This window comes from Eleutherodactylus coqui, chromosome 5 (genome assembly GCF_035609145.1).
Source record: "Eleutherodactylus coqui strain aEleCoq1 chromosome 5, aEleCoq1.hap1, whole genome shotgun sequence".
Classification (NCBI taxonomy): Eukaryota; Metazoa; Chordata; class Amphibia; order Anura; family Eleutherodactylidae; genus Eleutherodactylus; species Eleutherodactylus coqui.
Window position 1 is genome coordinate 218,849,581 of NC_089841.1, and position 17,015 is coordinate 218,866,595.

General features: G+C 42.3%; 1 protein-coding gene across 1 annotated transcript in view; it reads left to right on the forward strand.

Annotated features, from left to right (window-relative positions):
• The window catches only part of SLC1A1 (solute carrier family 1 member 1), a 56,280-nt gene that overhangs the window by 20,417 nt on the left and 18,848 nt on the right, over positions 1 to 17,015 (forward strand). Inside the window, exons 2-5 of the mRNA XM_066604235.1 lie at positions 4,000 to 4,140; positions 6,933 to 7,025; positions 8,664 to 8,778; positions 15,636 to 15,678. Of these exons, the coding sequence (XP_066460332.1) occupies positions 4,000 to 4,140; positions 6,933 to 7,025; positions 8,664 to 8,778; positions 15,636 to 15,678 (392 nt within the window). The remainder of the gene's footprint in view (positions 1 to 3,999; positions 4,141 to 6,932; positions 7,026 to 8,663; positions 8,779 to 15,635; positions 15,679 to 17,015) is intronic.

Consider the following 17,015-nt stretch of genomic DNA (forward strand, 5'->3'; position numbering starts at 1 on the left):
AGTGAAATAACACATAGGAAAGTTCATCCACAGGCAACAAACATCAACTTTCATTTATAAATACATGACGACTTTATGTGTATAATAGCTTAAGTGATGAGCAATTAGAATATCACTCTTATCTGAATCTAGCTTTCTTCCTCTATCTCTGAAGATTACGGACCCTTTGATGTTTTTTATGGTCAGTTAATCATTCTGAGTGCATTTTCAAACCTGCAGTTATTGCTAAATGGACAAAAAAGCATCTTGGTGGGACCTTATTATTTTTAAAGAGGGTTTCCTTTTAAAGGTCTGTTGTGTCAAAAGCACATTTTTTCATCCTGGCACCCTTCATGTGATTGCCTGTCACACTCTGGAGGTTTCTTATGTATATTGCAGTCACTTGCATGCATTGCAGCTTTTTGTTTGATACTTATCAGGCATCATATTGATGCAGAAAATGTTCCTCACTGTTCTGAGCTATGAATCCCATGATGCATTAGCACAACATCACATGAGCAGCTACAACCTGTACCATCTCTACCTGCAGGGAGGACACTTCCATTACCATACATATTCTATATATATATGTAATCCTCCTTCATTATAATGTGGCATGAGCTGTGTGATCATCATGAGTAACTGTGGTAGGAGTGCCTGTACCCCCCTCTAAAGAGTTTGTCTGGTAGGATCCACCATACAAGAGTTACACTGTCTGAGAGCGCATAAACTTAAGTAAATATAAGCTGGTCATAATTAGGATCACATAATGGTATTATTGTACCTTGTCACCACCGACAGCTAGGGGTTTGACAGGGCTTGGATGCAGGAACGCCCCTGTCATGGTCCTAGCTCTCAATTGGCTGTATAGCAAAAGGTCCTAGCAGCGTCTGTATTGAATTGTGACGGGGAGAGTGACAGCAGGGACAAGAGGTGCGAGAGGACAGCCGTGGGAGTGGTCCCATGAAAGGGGAGAGTTCCAGTGGGGATTGGAGGTGAGAGAGGACAGCTGGTGGCAGCACGCCCAGTAAAGGGGAGAGTGACACCGGGGAGCGGAGGTGGGAGAGGACAGCCGCTGGGAGCGAGGCCGGTGCCTGCAACTGCTCTCCTGCCTCCTCTACCTGCTGCAGCTCTGACCAGCGACAATGATTCCACAAACTTTCCCACTCACTGCCAGGACCTGCGAGCCTGAGGAAGGTGAGACAGCCGCCAGCCAATCAGGAACAGGGTGCATCAACCCCCTGTCAATCTTGTCTCCACCAGTACTTCATGTTGGTGACAAGATACAATAATACGTGACCTTACCACCTGAGAAGAAGGAGGCCAGGAGTTTCAGATAGAAAGTTATAACTAACCAAGATAATACAAGCTGACATATATATACTGGGGGACTATATCGCTAAATCACTGGAGTGGATCTTTAAAGATGGTTATACCCTATCCACAGGACAGGTGATAAATGTCTGACTAGCCTCTGTCACCCCAGTGAACCTGAGAACCCACAGAGTTATTACAGTGAAAAAATACATTTAAAAAAATGAACAAAATAGCCAATTTTGCATGTTTTGCCCCACAAAAAAATAAATAAATAAATAAATTGATCAAGAAGTAATATGAATCACCCCTTGGTGCCATTAAAAAGTACTTGTCCCACTTAAAAAATTCCCTCACACAGCACCATTGAGAATTCTTTTTAGGGGACTTTGAATGCAACGATGCAAAAAAAAAAAAAATTTAAAAATGAAACTGTGAATCTTGTCATGTACAAAAATAGCAGAACATAAGAAAACTGTATAAACTTGGCATCGCCGTAGTCATGCTGACCCAGAGAATGTTATCACATTGTTTATTCTGCATGCTGTACGTCAGGGGTCTCCAACTCCAGTCCTCAAGGACCACCAACAGGTCATGTTTTCAGGATCTCCTCTAGTAAGAATAATTACATCACCTGTGCAACACTGAGGAAATCCTGAAAACATGACCTGTTGGGGTCCCTGAGGACTGGAGTTGGGGAACACTGCTGTACGTCATGAAAATGAAATCCAGAAACAATGGTGGAATTTTTATATGTACCCCGAAATGAGACTATTGAAAAATACAACGCGTCCTGCCAAAAACAAGCCCATTATAGCTATGTCAACAGAAGTATTAAAAAGTTACGGCTCCTGGAATGTGATGATGAAAAAAAAAGTGTGACTGTTCATTAGGGCCTAAGGTTGGCCCGCCATTCGGGGGTTAATGTAAAACATTTTTGAAAGATTGGAGGTTCTGTACCTTTCTAAATCATACCATTGATTCAAAAACAACCCAGGAAACCATACATGTATGAAAGTAAGGCTAGGATCACCCACCTTCTTTTTCTGCATATTACCCTGGCTCTGTATGCCCGTGCGATACGCGGTAACTCACATGCAATCAATTACATTGCTTTACGCAGTTCCGCTCACATTAGCAGGTCGGAATTGCGTAATACGCAGGCGCAAAATAGAGCGCAGCATGTTCTATTTTGCCGCGTACATACGCAAGATAAAGTTCTTTTTTCTCTATGGGCACATATATACACGCGCCCATAAGCAATTATATAATACCGTAGCTTATGGCTGTGTAAGCTCAGCCAAAGGGCTTTGTTTTTTTCTTTGTCTGTTATTTTAAGGAATATTTCCAGCTAAAATAGCCATTGATCAGTAAATCGAAACATACCTAACCGTCGCTGGGGAAAGGGCAATGACACCCGGTCCATCAGCGCCTTCCATTGAGACACACTGCACCTATGCCAGCTCCTTCCATGGACACAGGTCTGGGCAGGCAGTAAACTGGTATAGGCACTAAGATGGAGGCACTGATGGACAGGATCACATCATATCCTTCTCTGTCAGCAGCCATCTGCAGGACAAAGCGGTGGCATTGTTCTGGAAGAAAACGTCACTGGCATCGGGGTGGGTCTTCATGAAATCCGAGAACAGAGCAGAACTACTCATTACATTGTATTATGTTGACAAAATAGCAAATATCTAGTTCCCTGTACTCATGTAATTTATATACAATGCCTATTCTTCTATTTATAGGGAGCATCTGCTTGAGGACTCCTTCACACGGGCGACAAAGTCGTGCGATTTTTTTAGAGTTGCTACAATTCTACAAATCGCATGTATGTGAAGCCCATGCTTTCCTAGAGGTTACTTCACACATGCGATGTTTTATAGCATGCAACAAAACGACACAAAAAACACGCAGGTCCGGCGATATGCGGTTTTCCTGTGATGTGATGCAACTTTGACAGTAGCAAATGCTACTCTCAAAGCTGTAATCTAAGCCCTAAATGCAGAACAAAAAATAAAAAATACACATACATCACCTCTCCCACGCTGTTAGCCCAGCCGCATGTTCTCCCCAGGTCCCGGCACTGATCATCTTCTTCTCTTCTGACCAGGGATTAAAAAATCCCCGCCTCCTGGAGGCGCTGGCTGTGATTGGCTGACGCTTAGCAAATCACAACCAGTGCTCGATGAATCACTGTGATTGAACCAGTCTCAGACACTCATCGAGTTCTGGCTGTGATTGGCTAAGCATCAGCCAATCACAGCCAGCGCTTCCAGGAGGCAGGGATTTTTGAATCCCTGGCCAGAAGAAAAGAAGAAGAACAGTGCCGGGACCCGGGGAGAACATGCGGCCGGGCTGACAGCACGTCTAAGGTGATGGATGTATGTATATATATTTTTTTCTTCTTTAGCTACGGCTTATTTTCGGGGAAGGGCTTATATTTCAAGCCTCTCCTGAAAATCCTCACATGTGGTGCTACAAAGTCGCGCGACTTTGTAGCGCTACAAAATTGCGGTATTGCCGCGAGAAGACGCAGCGATATCACCTGGACCAGCGAGGCAATATCGCTGCGACCTTCTGGTGGCAATGCCATGTCGCCGTGTGAAGGAGGCCTGATACATGGTGGTTTGTTGTTCACTTCACTGTATATTAAATTATTTTATGTATGCTTAGTGAGTCTTTCTGTTTTCCCCTTTTAAGGCATTGGACTCGGGGTTTTGGTTCGTGAATATGGCAAACTTTCCAATTTGGATAAGTTTTACTTTGCATTCCCCGGAGAGGTTCTGATGCGAATGCTAAAGCTCATCATTTTGCCGTTGATTGTATCCAGCATGATCACAGGTAACTGATACTTTATGTTTTTGTTTAATATCTCATTCAGTAAATCTCTTATCTCTCCCGACGTCCCGGTTTAAATGCATGTATATTTTAATTGGGAACCGGAGATTCTTCCCAGAAGTTATTATGAACAGCTGACTTTAATCTGCAAGGATTGAACAGTTTAAGATTCCTATTTATGTAAATGTGAATGTCAGATCTATTTGTCCTGAATAAGATTAGGATACTGATATAATAGGGATCATCTGATCCAGTTTGGATTAAATATTCTATTTAATTTCTCGTGGCCCTACTCTGGTAATCTAAGATGGCCTTGCCACTTTTTAGACTACCCTTCTAAAACATTACACACTGCTCTGATTGGCTGGTGCTGCTCTCGCCAATCCTCATAGCCCTGACACATCGGGATACTGCTTGTAGTGGCTGATTGCTAATGCACAGTATATATCCATCTATTTGCCACAAGAGCATGGCCATCATGTATAGCTGGAGCAGGGTCCAGGAATCTGAAGGATTATTGTTCAGTGTAAGAGGGCACTTGGGCATACATCTAACCGTTAATCAAACATCACAATCAACAAAGCCCTATCCAGTCCAGGTATTTGATCACAAGCACACCCGATGCAACTAATGAAGCCCTTGAGTAGTTGCATCAGGTGTGCTTGAGACAACACTTGATTTATAGATGTTTACTCAGGGTGTTGAATAATTCTGAGAGGGCAACAGTCATTAAAAGTGTCATTCTCTGTTGAATTTGGAGAAACCACTTGTTAGTTGTTTTGAGCTATTTAAATTGTTTTTGTTTGATAGTGTTTTCTGCAAACAGATGAAAGTATGTACATTTGGCAAATAATCCTAATTTCCAACGAGGGTTGAAAAACTTTGATTGCAACTGTAGGTGGCTGTCCAATTCATGGGAAATTTCAATATTAAAAATGTTTCAATACTCATTCTCACTGTTGACCTGATTATAGCAGAATCACACTCGTCAGTCCTCGTCCCCGGTGAGCCATAAAATCTTTTTCATCTGACATGCAAATTTAGAGTCAATTTCATAGGAAGGCAATTGACCTCTCGCTGTGGTTATTGAGTTTGGGAGGATATGAGCGGATTCAGTGGAGATGTTGCCATGGTTAGATTTTAATCCAGGACCCTGTGCTACAAGGCAGCAGTACAGATCACTGAGCACACTCCGAAAAACAGGTTTTTAAAATCAGTTTTACTTCACCCAATACTTTTTCATTTTTATCACACTCTGTTGTAATTTTCTATACTGAATTTCTGTAAAAGTATCCCAAAAAAACCCCAACAAGAACAGTACTAATTTTTTTAGATAAAAAGGTTATTCTCAGAATTAAACTCTCTTTTGTTTTCTTCAAAAAAGCTCTATAGGCTGTCAGTATGTATAGTCAAAACAACCCCACCATCAGATACCCACTGGCTGATGCTCTCCCACTTCTTCTGCCACCCGCTCCTCTGTGAATCTGTGTTTCTTTGCAGCATGATCTGGTCGGTCCTTCATTGGTGGTCATGTGACAACTGTTTGATTGTGGGAGACTGCATTTCCCATAAGCCCCTCGCCTCTCCTAAAACTTTGCTGGCCATGTTCGACATGCCTCCAAAATACACAGCATACCATAATATCTAACATTGGTAGTGCTGACAAGAAGGGGACGGTACTTCCGTGCTTGCTCTGCTGTGCCTGTCGCACAGCTGAGCCACATAGACATAGCTGCAAGGAGCTGCTTCAGTCACAGCAGTGGTTACACAGTGCACATGCCTGTGTGCTGTATGATAACAGAGCAATCCCATTTTTTTGCTGTCCTGCTTTTTGTAATCCATTTTCAGGAAGGGGGCATGTAGCAAGCCTACCATTCTGACAGTAGTTTACTATCTTGTACTTCTTTTCCCTAACTTCCCATGTTGCATTGTTCTCACTGGTCTCACTGGCAGTATCTGAATGCCTAACGCTTTGATTTCCCAGGAGGATTCAGGCATTCAGAGACATTCTGGCCAAAAGATTAGTAAACCCAATCTAATGTACACATACATATGCTGTAACAGCAGAAGAGGTAGAAATTGTGGAGAGAGCGGCCTGTGAATATAGCCCCCACCACCACTTCCTAGTGGCCCTGTTACTACAGAGGTTCAGTACCTAATAAGAGACAGTGGATTGCAGAAGAACTGGAAGAGAGACTCCTAGTGGCAGCCACTTCAAACTTGATTAACAGTAGTAAAACAACATTTTTGATGAAAGTCTATTACAAGGTTGATGAGACACACCCAGGCTATTACATGAACATAAGTTGTCTGAAACGCTGGTGCCCCTTTAAGCCTTTCCAATCTAATTTGTATCCTGGTTTTCCTAGGGGGCTTACTCTTTTTCTGCCGTTGTACAATGGCGCTATATGCTGGCTAAAGCCAGTACTGCATGATGTGACACATTGGATAGGCTCAGACAGCAGAGAGGCTGGCAATATACAGTAAAAGAACCCCGACAAATGTCTTCCAACATCGGAGCTGTACAGCCTTAAATCATGTCTTCAGAGGTCAGACAGTGGATTGGAAAGGGTTAAATCATGCCTGATAAAGAGACCTAAGTAGTCTTGAAAGCTTGTTATTTGTGATCATTTTTTTCTGTTAGCCACAACTGAAGAATCTCACTTTTTATACTCAAAGGTACACTTTAATAACTACGGATAGGTAATTTAGTTTATATTCTCATTAACAAGCATCATAATCTATGAGAATCATATTAGAACCGTCCTAATGACTATATATTGTCATTCACTTAGGTGTTGCTGCTCTGGATTCCAGTGTATCTGGGAAGATCGGTCTGCGTGCCATCGTGTATTACTTCTGCACTACCGTCATAGCTGTTATTCTTGGTAACTATTTATCTTTTAATGTTTTATTTATTGCGGTTTTCAATTAATTCCAATGTAAACAGCTTATTAATATTTGTGAAGTCATTCTTAATGAGATTCTTGCACAAAAAAACTAAAGCTTCTAAACTGAATGATCACTGCATTACGAACACCTACTCAATAACGGGTTGGTCCACGTGTTGGGCGATCACGGCGATCACACATCGGGGAATAGATTCCACAAGATGGTGAACATCCTCCATACTCAACTCGACCCACGCCCGCTGCAGCAGCTCCGTCACTTGGGGCACATTTTTGGGATAAGCGGGAGCAGATCTCACAGTCCTCTTCAACATATCCCAAACACGTTCAGTGGGGTTACAGTCTAGTGAGTTCAGGGGCCGATGTAGTGTGGAGAATTCATTGTCGTATTCCTCCAACCACTCGCTAGTGATCCAAGCTTGACAGTACGGAGTGTTATCCTCCTGAAAGATGGCACTGTGGTCAGGGAAGACTTCTTAAAGTTATAAGTGCAGATAGCCAGCTAACAGGTCCCTGTAGTATTCAGCATTCAAGGATTGTAGTATGATGACCAACGGTCCTAGGCCATGCCAGAAAAACGCTCCCTAAACCATGACACCGCCAGGACTATCCTGTTGAGTGCAAATGAATGCACCCATGATATACGGCTTCATGCTGTTTATGCCAGATGCAAACTCCTTATGGTTCATCAGGAAACAGGACTTATCACTCCAAATGACCTTCTGTCATATGTCCAAAGTCCAATGATGTCTTTCCTTGGCCGATGCAAGGCATTGTTGGAATGTCCAGGGGTCATCAAGGGTGTCCTTATCTGTCTGCAGCTATTGAACCCCAGTCAATACAAGGTATGTCGCCTAGTCATTGTGGAAATTAGTCTAACGTCCCCGCTATTGTACTGCTGGGTCAGTTGATCCATTGTGGCAGGTTCTTGCTGATATACCAGACATGCCACTCTGTCAGATGGCTGTCCATGGTTGAACCGGTCTTGGTACATTCTTGACACTGTAGTTTGAAGATAGCTAGCAAGTACAACTCTGGACACCAACAGTCTATCTGTGGTCGAAGTCAATCACCATATTTACCTATGACTGCCAAATGTTGCCTTCTGCTGCACAGAGAAGAGGTCAGCACATTATATGAGAGCAGATGAGGTAGCCTTTATGTGGTACTGTATTACTGATTACAATATATCATGCTCCGGCTGTTCCTAATGCAGCGATTGATCATTCGATGTAGATAAGTTGTCACTCCAGGAAGCTTATGAAAATTCATACTCTGACCATCCTCCGGTTTCTGACGGAAGGTCCTGACTTAGACGCCATATTGGTAGGATTTACAATTCTGCACTGATTTACTGCACTGTCACATCTGTGATAGCAACTCTAAAATCTGTGCAACACTCAATAAAGTATATTTGAAGTAGCATGTAGTATCCGTCACGGGGAACTGTAGTAACTGATGTATGTGCTATAGTGGACAGTTATAAATGGGAACTGCAAAATTGTGTAACGCCATATACATAAAACAAATACGCAATATAGACTCTATGGACAACATTTATAGAATACCAATATAATAACGCAGAAGATAACAACTGAACTTATTGTTCAACTGCAGGAATTGTTTTGGTTGTGACCATCAAACCTGGAGTGTCTCAAAGTGCAGATGAAATTGACAGAACGGGGAGTACACCTGAAGTCACTACTGTGGATGCACTGCTGGACCTGATAAGGTAGGATATTAGTGTCCATGTGTGTAAGGAATTGTTACTAAGTGACTGTTACAAAAGTTACATTCCTCTTTTTTACGCTTCACTTCCCAAATACAGCGGATACTTCTCAACAGCATTCACTCTGGTAGCTATCTGGCATGCAGAAAGAGAAATGGTATTCAGAACAACCTCATTTCTGTAACGTTCAAGGGGTTTTCCAGCCAGCACCGACTGTGAGCGCCGGGATACACAGGGGCTGGAGCCAAAACCACTGCTCCGACCCCTGGGTAGTGGCCAGTGTTTGTAATTGCAGCCACAACTCTCATTGAAGTCCATGGGAGCTGCGCCTGCAATTGCGATTGCAATTGATTTCCACTCGTGTGCAGGAAAGAAGCGTTTTTCAATAGCATGTTATGGGCAGTATTTGCTGCAGAATCTGGAGGCGGACCCCCGCTTCAAAGTCCGCAATGCAAATATGCCCGTGTGCGGCCAGCCTAAAAGCGCAACATGTATGAATGAATGATCATTCTGAATGATAAAAATTCTGTTAAGTCCTTCTTTAATATTTATTTACATGTCAGTTCTGTTATTTTTAACATTTTTGGGCCAAATAGTAAGTGATAGAATCCTTTTTTGTCATTTTATTGTTTCCAGATTTATTATAATCTTACAGCTTCTACTTTTTTTGCCTCCTTTTACACAAGACTATACAGCGTATGAAATGCTCAAAGTTTACTCTGCAGATAATGTGTGGAGCTGGAGGATAAATACCGCTGCAATGGCTAGAAAAGTACAAATTATTTTGTAGCCAATTGAAAAGCGTTGGTGGAATAAAATGTAAATGATAGGTATGCTTTAAAGGGAACCTGTTATCACCTATAGGCACCATACATTTTTGCCTTGGAGGCTGCATTAGACTCACCTTTGAAGTCTATAGGTGAATGCCCATAGAGAAGTGTGTGTGTGTGCGTGTACATGTCTGACTGTAGAGCAGAGTCCCACGCACTGACTGCAGAGCAGGGTCCCACGCGCTGACTGTGGAGCAGGGTCCCACGCGCTGACTGCGGAGCAGGGTCCCGCACGCTGACTGCAAGGCAGGGTCCCGCGCGCTGACTGCGGAGTAGGGTCCCACGCGATGACTGCAAGGCAGGGTCCCGCACGCTGACTGCAAGGCAGGGTCCCGCATGCTGACTGCAAGGCAGGGTCCCGCGCGCTGACTGTGGAGCAGGGTCCCATGCGCTGACTGTGGAGCAGGGTGCCATGCGCTTACTGTGGAGCAGGGTCCCAGGCGCTGACTGCGGAGCAGGGTCCTGCACGCTGACTGCGGAGCAGGGTCCCGCGCGCTGACTACGGAGCAGGGTCCCATGTGCTGACTGAGCCCCGGTTTCTAGCAATAGCAGTGAGGGAGTCAGGTAAGTTTAAAAAGCACCTCCCTGGACTCCTCTTGTAAAGCCCATAAACGTAGCTTCTGGTGCGTATAGGTGATGACAGGTTCCCTTTAAATGCAGTCAATATTTATCCTGTGCTAATAGATCCTCTTTTGTGTTTGCTTTGGAGTAAAGTATGCTTCATATCCATTTAGGACAAAATACATGTTTCTACTTCACTTGGCTGCTTAAAGCAAATACAGTACAGCTAGAACAAGCGTATTATAAATGGTAATCCTGTTTTGAGTGGTTGCTAAGAAGTTGATGAAAGTATTGTCTGACCATAGCAGACTTCTGGAAGATCTCTAGCATGGAGAAGATGTGGCATGTGTGGCAATAACTGCTGCCTTTCCCAAGCCTAATTAAATAGTATTGTATATGTAGTTATAGTTAAGTACACCTTGATGGCTGTTAGGACTTTACATATATCAGAGGGCAGGCTGTAAATGGAAAGTGAATGTATGAATTCTAGCGTAGACCGCCAAGTATCGCTGGGCCATTTGTGTAGCGCAGCCGCTGTCATTAAGTTTGAATGGTGGCTGCATTACCCCATTAGCGTATAGACAAAGTGAAACCAGTTGACCCACACCAGACACTATACTGGAAACTAAGTAGCATGGTGCAGGGAAGGAAGCCGCTTCAGCCACGGGTGGATCCGATTCCAAAACACAAGATTTGTTCCAGCACCCATGAAGTAAGAACAAAACTTTTATTATAGCATCCTTCAAAACATCCCGATAGAGGCAGGTGGGAAAAAAATGAAGCTGCATTTCCTTTTCGCAGTAGTAGGAATAACGTGAGCAGCAATAACGCTGCTAAGTCTGTATATACATTTCAAAATAAATGTATCTATCGCCAGACCCTTTTCAGAGTTTTTTACTTTGCTGTGTTTTACAAATCTATTAGCATAATGCATCTTTCTAGACTTAGTAGTCTAGAAAGTAAGAAATAGACTTTTTTGTTCTAATAGTTTTAAGGAGGACCTTTCTTGTCTGCAGACAATTGTGGTGTGCTGATCCCTTGGCAGACGCTGCTCGTGAAATTCACTATTTTTATTCTTTTTCTAGCCATCCTATTTAATGGCTGCCATTACCTTATAAGCCAATACTAGGCAAGTGGGTAGTGTCCATCACTCAGTATCTATGGATGATGTCCCATTTAATTGATACTGGGTAGTGGAAACCCTCCACATCACAATTGACTAGTATTGGATCTGAACCAATAGGAGCCATTGCAGGGGAAAGGTGGAGCAAAAATAAAAACAGTGGAGGAATCAGCAAAGACCTGGTTGTAAAGGTATGCAGCCCATGCTACTTGTCAGAGGGTATGACAGATCCTCTTCAAAGACGAATTGCTTTATTGATGTTGTCATTTATTCAGGATGTGGAAATTCTGCACATATTGCAAGAATATGCCATAGCCTCCTGATCGGTGGGAGTCCCACTTGAAAAGTTCTGAGGCCTTATGCCTCGCAGATGGATAGAACGAAGGGCTAGCAGTGCTGGTTGGGTGCTGTGGCTCCATCACTGTATGGGTCAGTGCCACGCTCTTCTAAAGACCTGGTGGCCGGCTCCCGATGTGTGTTTGGTTACTGATGCCTCCCAATTGTAGATACTTTATAATATCATCTTCCTACTATTGGCATGACTAGTAAAGTAATTTAAATGAACTGAAAGCTGTATAATAATTTGACAACTTTTTTTCTTGGTATTGTAGGCAATGTCCAATTTAAATTACCTTTCCCTAGAAAAGGGCCACATTGTGTCATAAATTCAGTGTAGTCAATTCCGATAGCACCATAATTTGTCATTTTGACCCATCTGTACCATCAAGAGATATAACTAGGTATTCTTGAAGATAATGGTTGATGAATAACAAACAATATAATAGTGACTAAGCAGCTACACTGGAAAAATATGTTGCAACTACAGATCATTTCTGATGTGAGGATGACTTGAGAGATCTGCTGGAGAGAAGCCCCACGTTTATCAGTATTCTGCCCAGATCCAAGAGATAATTCATATATCTTTTATGGTAACTTTGGAATTGGATGCAATCTTATTTTTCTTAGGTGATTCAAGTTCAGGTAAGGGTGCGTTTGGAGGCCTTGTAAAACTGCTCAGTTTTTAATTGAATGTGGACTGATTACAAAGTGAAGCAGAACTGATGCATGCGTGCAAATACCTTTTTTGAGGTAGAGTAGCAGAATATTGGATATGCAGGTCATTACACACTCCAGGGGTCTGCCAGAGCTCTTCCTCCAGGTCAGCACAATACACACAATAAACACTCTTGGCTGGTGGGGGTGGTGGCTGGGCTATTCACCCCTCCCCTACCCCAGGCTTCTTGGGCTTTTGCCTGTCCCTCCTTTACCCCTGGCTTCCTGGGCTTCTCCCTCCTCCTCATCTACCAAGAGCTTCACTTCTCTTCCCTCTCTGGTCACCTATTGTTTTGCTTTACAGTGTATTGATAAAAAGGATCCATTCAACACCAAGGGCAGCAGATGCCCTACAGTTTGCTTCCCTCTGTCATTGCCCTTAACCCTTTGCAATCCAATTTTGGATTCAGGGTTTCCTAGGGGTCTTTCTCTTTCCGCCATTATACAATGGCACCATCTGCTGGATAGAGCCAGTACTGCAGTATGTGACATGCCAGAGATGCCCCTGACAACAGAGCGGCCGGCAATATACAGTAAGAATACCCTGCCGGACGTCATACAGAATGTAGGAAGACGTCAGACAGTGGATTTGAAAATGTTAATGCAAACAACTAAACGGAAAGGTGCCTTCCACACACTTTGGTTTTTTTGGTCGGGAACAATAACGCTGCAAGCTGCACCTTTTTTACTGCTCAGAACAACTGAAAGTAAACGGAACGGAGTCAAAGTGAACCCAAACTGAGAGCAAAAACATGGATTGCTCTATATGCGTCCAATTTGCTTCCCTTTTTTTTAATTTAAAAACACTGAAAACAAAGACTGAGGGACAGACGCAGATGTCAAGCCAACCTGAACTAAATAAACTGGGTTAATATACTTGATGCAAGACCCAGTACTTAATATACTAAGTACTGGGTCTTGCATCAAGTCTTATATTTGGTACAGTTTTACTTCGTAGATGGTTTTCAAATCATCTCTTTGGAGTCGGTGATTGAAAAAAAGACTCTTCTTCCCATGCAGCCTGCGAGATGCTCTTACGTCATGAACTGATCCTTTTGTGGATAAGGGGGCAAAGTGGATAAACACGTTAACAACAGAGGAGAGAATATTGTTTTGTGACCTTTGGAACGGTCCACATGGTTTCAATATAACACGGCCATCGGTCTGTCATGTTGTAATTTCTCTTCTCTCTTTGTGAAAGGTGTAAGCCGAGAACAGTCTTTTCTTTTTTGTACTTTTCATTTATGATAAAGTCTATGTGTTTTATATCTCGTATAAGTAATATTAAAAAAATCTATTCTGATCACAATTGGGAAAAGCATAAAAGGTGAAGTAAAACCCTCTTACATCTTATAGTGAGGCCTTTTAACTAGGCTTTGCTAAATATTAGAGATTTACAGAACTAGCATATGTGGGGGGCAGAAAATCCAGGAATTAAACCTCAGCATTTACACGGGTACCAATGTGTGGCAGTAGTTTATTTTTTCTTTATTGTCTTTTACAGCAGAAGTTCTTCACAGTCTTTTGGATTTGGGGGGATTTTTCAGATTTTGTGAGGCAGTGCTATTTTATACTAATAACTAAGTGTGCATCATTCCCGGGCTGGTACTTTGTCTGATTTAGGGCAGGAAATAAAAGAAAGGGGCATCATTGGTCATTAGTACTCAGCTGAGTTACTTACTGTACTGCTTGAAAGGTAAATGAGTGTGATGTCTACAATTCTTAGTTAACATTGTTATCACCTTCACAATTTGCCGGTATTTCACTTATATGACTTTTGAAAGTGTAGAACTAAAATAACTTATTCTTAACTTACATTGCATGCTCAATCTTTAAGGAATTCATGGGAGCTTTGTCAATGACCCCAAAACGTCTAACATCTTTTCTTAGACTGGAATTTCTGGATGGACCTTTGTCTTTTTCAGCCTTACTATGTTACTAAAACGGAATCTAGCATATAGGTGGATTCCAGCACAATATTGAAAAAGTGTCAAATATCCTTTATTACAAATACATTAAATACAGTGGGTGCGTTAAAAAACACACACAGCTCAGATATGAACCCTAAAGTGTGTTTAGACATAACGATTATCGTTCAAAAAAACGTTCAAATAAGCGAAAGTGAGCGATGATCATTTGGTTTAAACGCGAGCCAACAACCGCGCTACAGACGAGAATTATTCACTTTTCGTTCGTCGTTCATTTACAACCAACCTTAAAATAATTGTCGTCTCGTTCACTTATCGCTGCGTTTCAACATTGTGAATGTGAAACACTGAACGAGAAGTGAACGATTCTCAGCGTATCATAAATCCTGCTCAGCCAATCAATGCAGCGCTCAAATAACCAATTACAGCCATCGCTTTGTGGAGGCGGGATTTATGAAACACCTAACCAGGAAGTGATCCTTTGTGGACAGCTGAGGACTTCGAGAACCGCGCCGGAGGTCTGGAGAGTAGCAGGAAGAACATACACCCAGCCTGCTGTGTAAGTGACTCCGCTGACTTGCGTGAAAAGTGTTGTAAAAATACAGCAATTGCATTTTTACAGCCCTTTTCACGCACCTAATGCATTTCTATTGACTTTTTTTCATGAACTGTAACTAGGGCTTATATTTGGGGTAGAGCTTATATTTAAGCCTCCCCGAAAATCCTGAAAAATCATGATTTTGGGGAAACGGTATATATAAGAAAACTATGATTTGGCTTCAATTCATAGATTAACAAGTACCTCCTACACATACCTATAAAATATGAAAACATTAAATAACTCCATTTATATTAGTAGAAATACATAAGATCTCTTCTGTAGTTTAATTCAGAAGGAAATCAAGTAACTAATCTTAGAATCCACAAGACCTATACGGGGAGGTAGCCGGTTTTACAAATTATTAACGAGAGAGGCGTTCTGGATTCTAGAATTAGGTCATATCCTAGTGTTCCAATATATAGCGTGGTTGTCTTGTATGACTGTGTAATGACTAAGACTCTTGTCTGCGCTGAAACACATCAGCGTTCTTTAATGCAGCCACTGTTTTTAATGTTTTTCTAATGCAGGATATTTCATACTTTATCGTTATGGTCCTGGAATGCATCCATATGCTCTAATCTTTGTTTTTCTGTACATTCGCTGTATTCTACCAAGTATTGCCAGGGCTCTCTGATATTTCTCCTAAGGCTGTGACATAATGTAACATATATACCCACTAGAATGAAGTGTCTGTGGACACATTTATTTATAAGACATTGTTTTTGTGACTGTTATTTTTAACTAAACCTTCACTTATCTCTTAGAAATATGTTCCCGGAAAACCTTGTCCAGGCGTGCTTCCAACAGGTAGGACAACACCCTTCATTTATTACCTTTTACATATAATTCAGGGCGTCCATTGATTTGTTATTGACCGTGGACCATATGTTACTAGTTTAGATAGTTGTGTTTAGATCATATCACTTAAACAGTTATTACCTTACAGAAGACAGAATTGTCTGAAGAAATTCTGACCAGCGTGATGTTTTTAAAGAACTTCGTAGTTAATCCTTGTGCGATATGCTGAGCTGCAGGATAATATATGATATCTTTGGAGATACTATTGATGATTAGTCCAGTAGATGCGAATACATCACCAATAACAACCTAATTGTTACGATCGTGTGGGCAAACTAGGCACGGGGCCCACACGATCGTGACCAAAGAGAGGACTAGGTACGCACACGGGTTTCACAGGAAATTCACATGGGTTTCAGGCAAAGACGTTCTACACGGGAGGATGACAGTGCCCTACCTAAGCGGGGACATTGCCCCAGTAAGGGCAGCCCAGCGGTCTTCGGATCTCGGCCCTAGCTGATCCTAGGAGCCACGCACCAGAACAGGACGGATTCACATGCCACATGACAGGGACTGAACAACAGGACACACAGAGCCCGAATACACAGCATACAGCAGCCACAATGCAACCACTAATAGCAGATAAGCTGAATATAAATGCGAGGTGTTAGTTCGTACATTGGCCAATGAACTTAAGCTGCAAGCCCCGGCAAGGCCCTTCATATCTTGCAGTCCCCACACTAGCAAGACACATCTACTAGATGGCCCTAGGGGCCAAACTAGCGCACACATAGCAAACAAACTCAGCAGACCAAACTGACACAAAATAAATGTACAAACGGACATGAACCGCAAGGCACAGATCACACAGCAAGCTGCAACAAAACACAGATAGCAGGTCACACCGCAAACTTCAACAGACAAGGATTCATGATTGCTCACCCTAAACACCAGACAGACTGCCAAGGAGCTGGGTTTATAGGTGAACACAGACCCAGGAGATTGGCTAGCAGGAAGTACCACACCCAGCCAGCTCAATCAATTAACCCTGTGAGGGCTGTGCTACTAGGAAGCTTAGAACTACAGATCCCAGCAGCACACGTAACACTAGTACATCAACTCTGAGAATTCATCGCTCTCATATATTTGATACTCCAATTACTAGCAGTAGGCTATTAAAAAAAATGATTATATTTACCCTTTCCAATACAATTTCTCTGCCACCCGCATTCCCAGCTCTTATTTATTTTGGGTGGGAAAGTACTTGTGGATTCCTTGGAATTGCTCAACAGAAACACATAGAAAGGAAGGTTATGATCATTTTATTAGCAATTTTTTCAAAAATT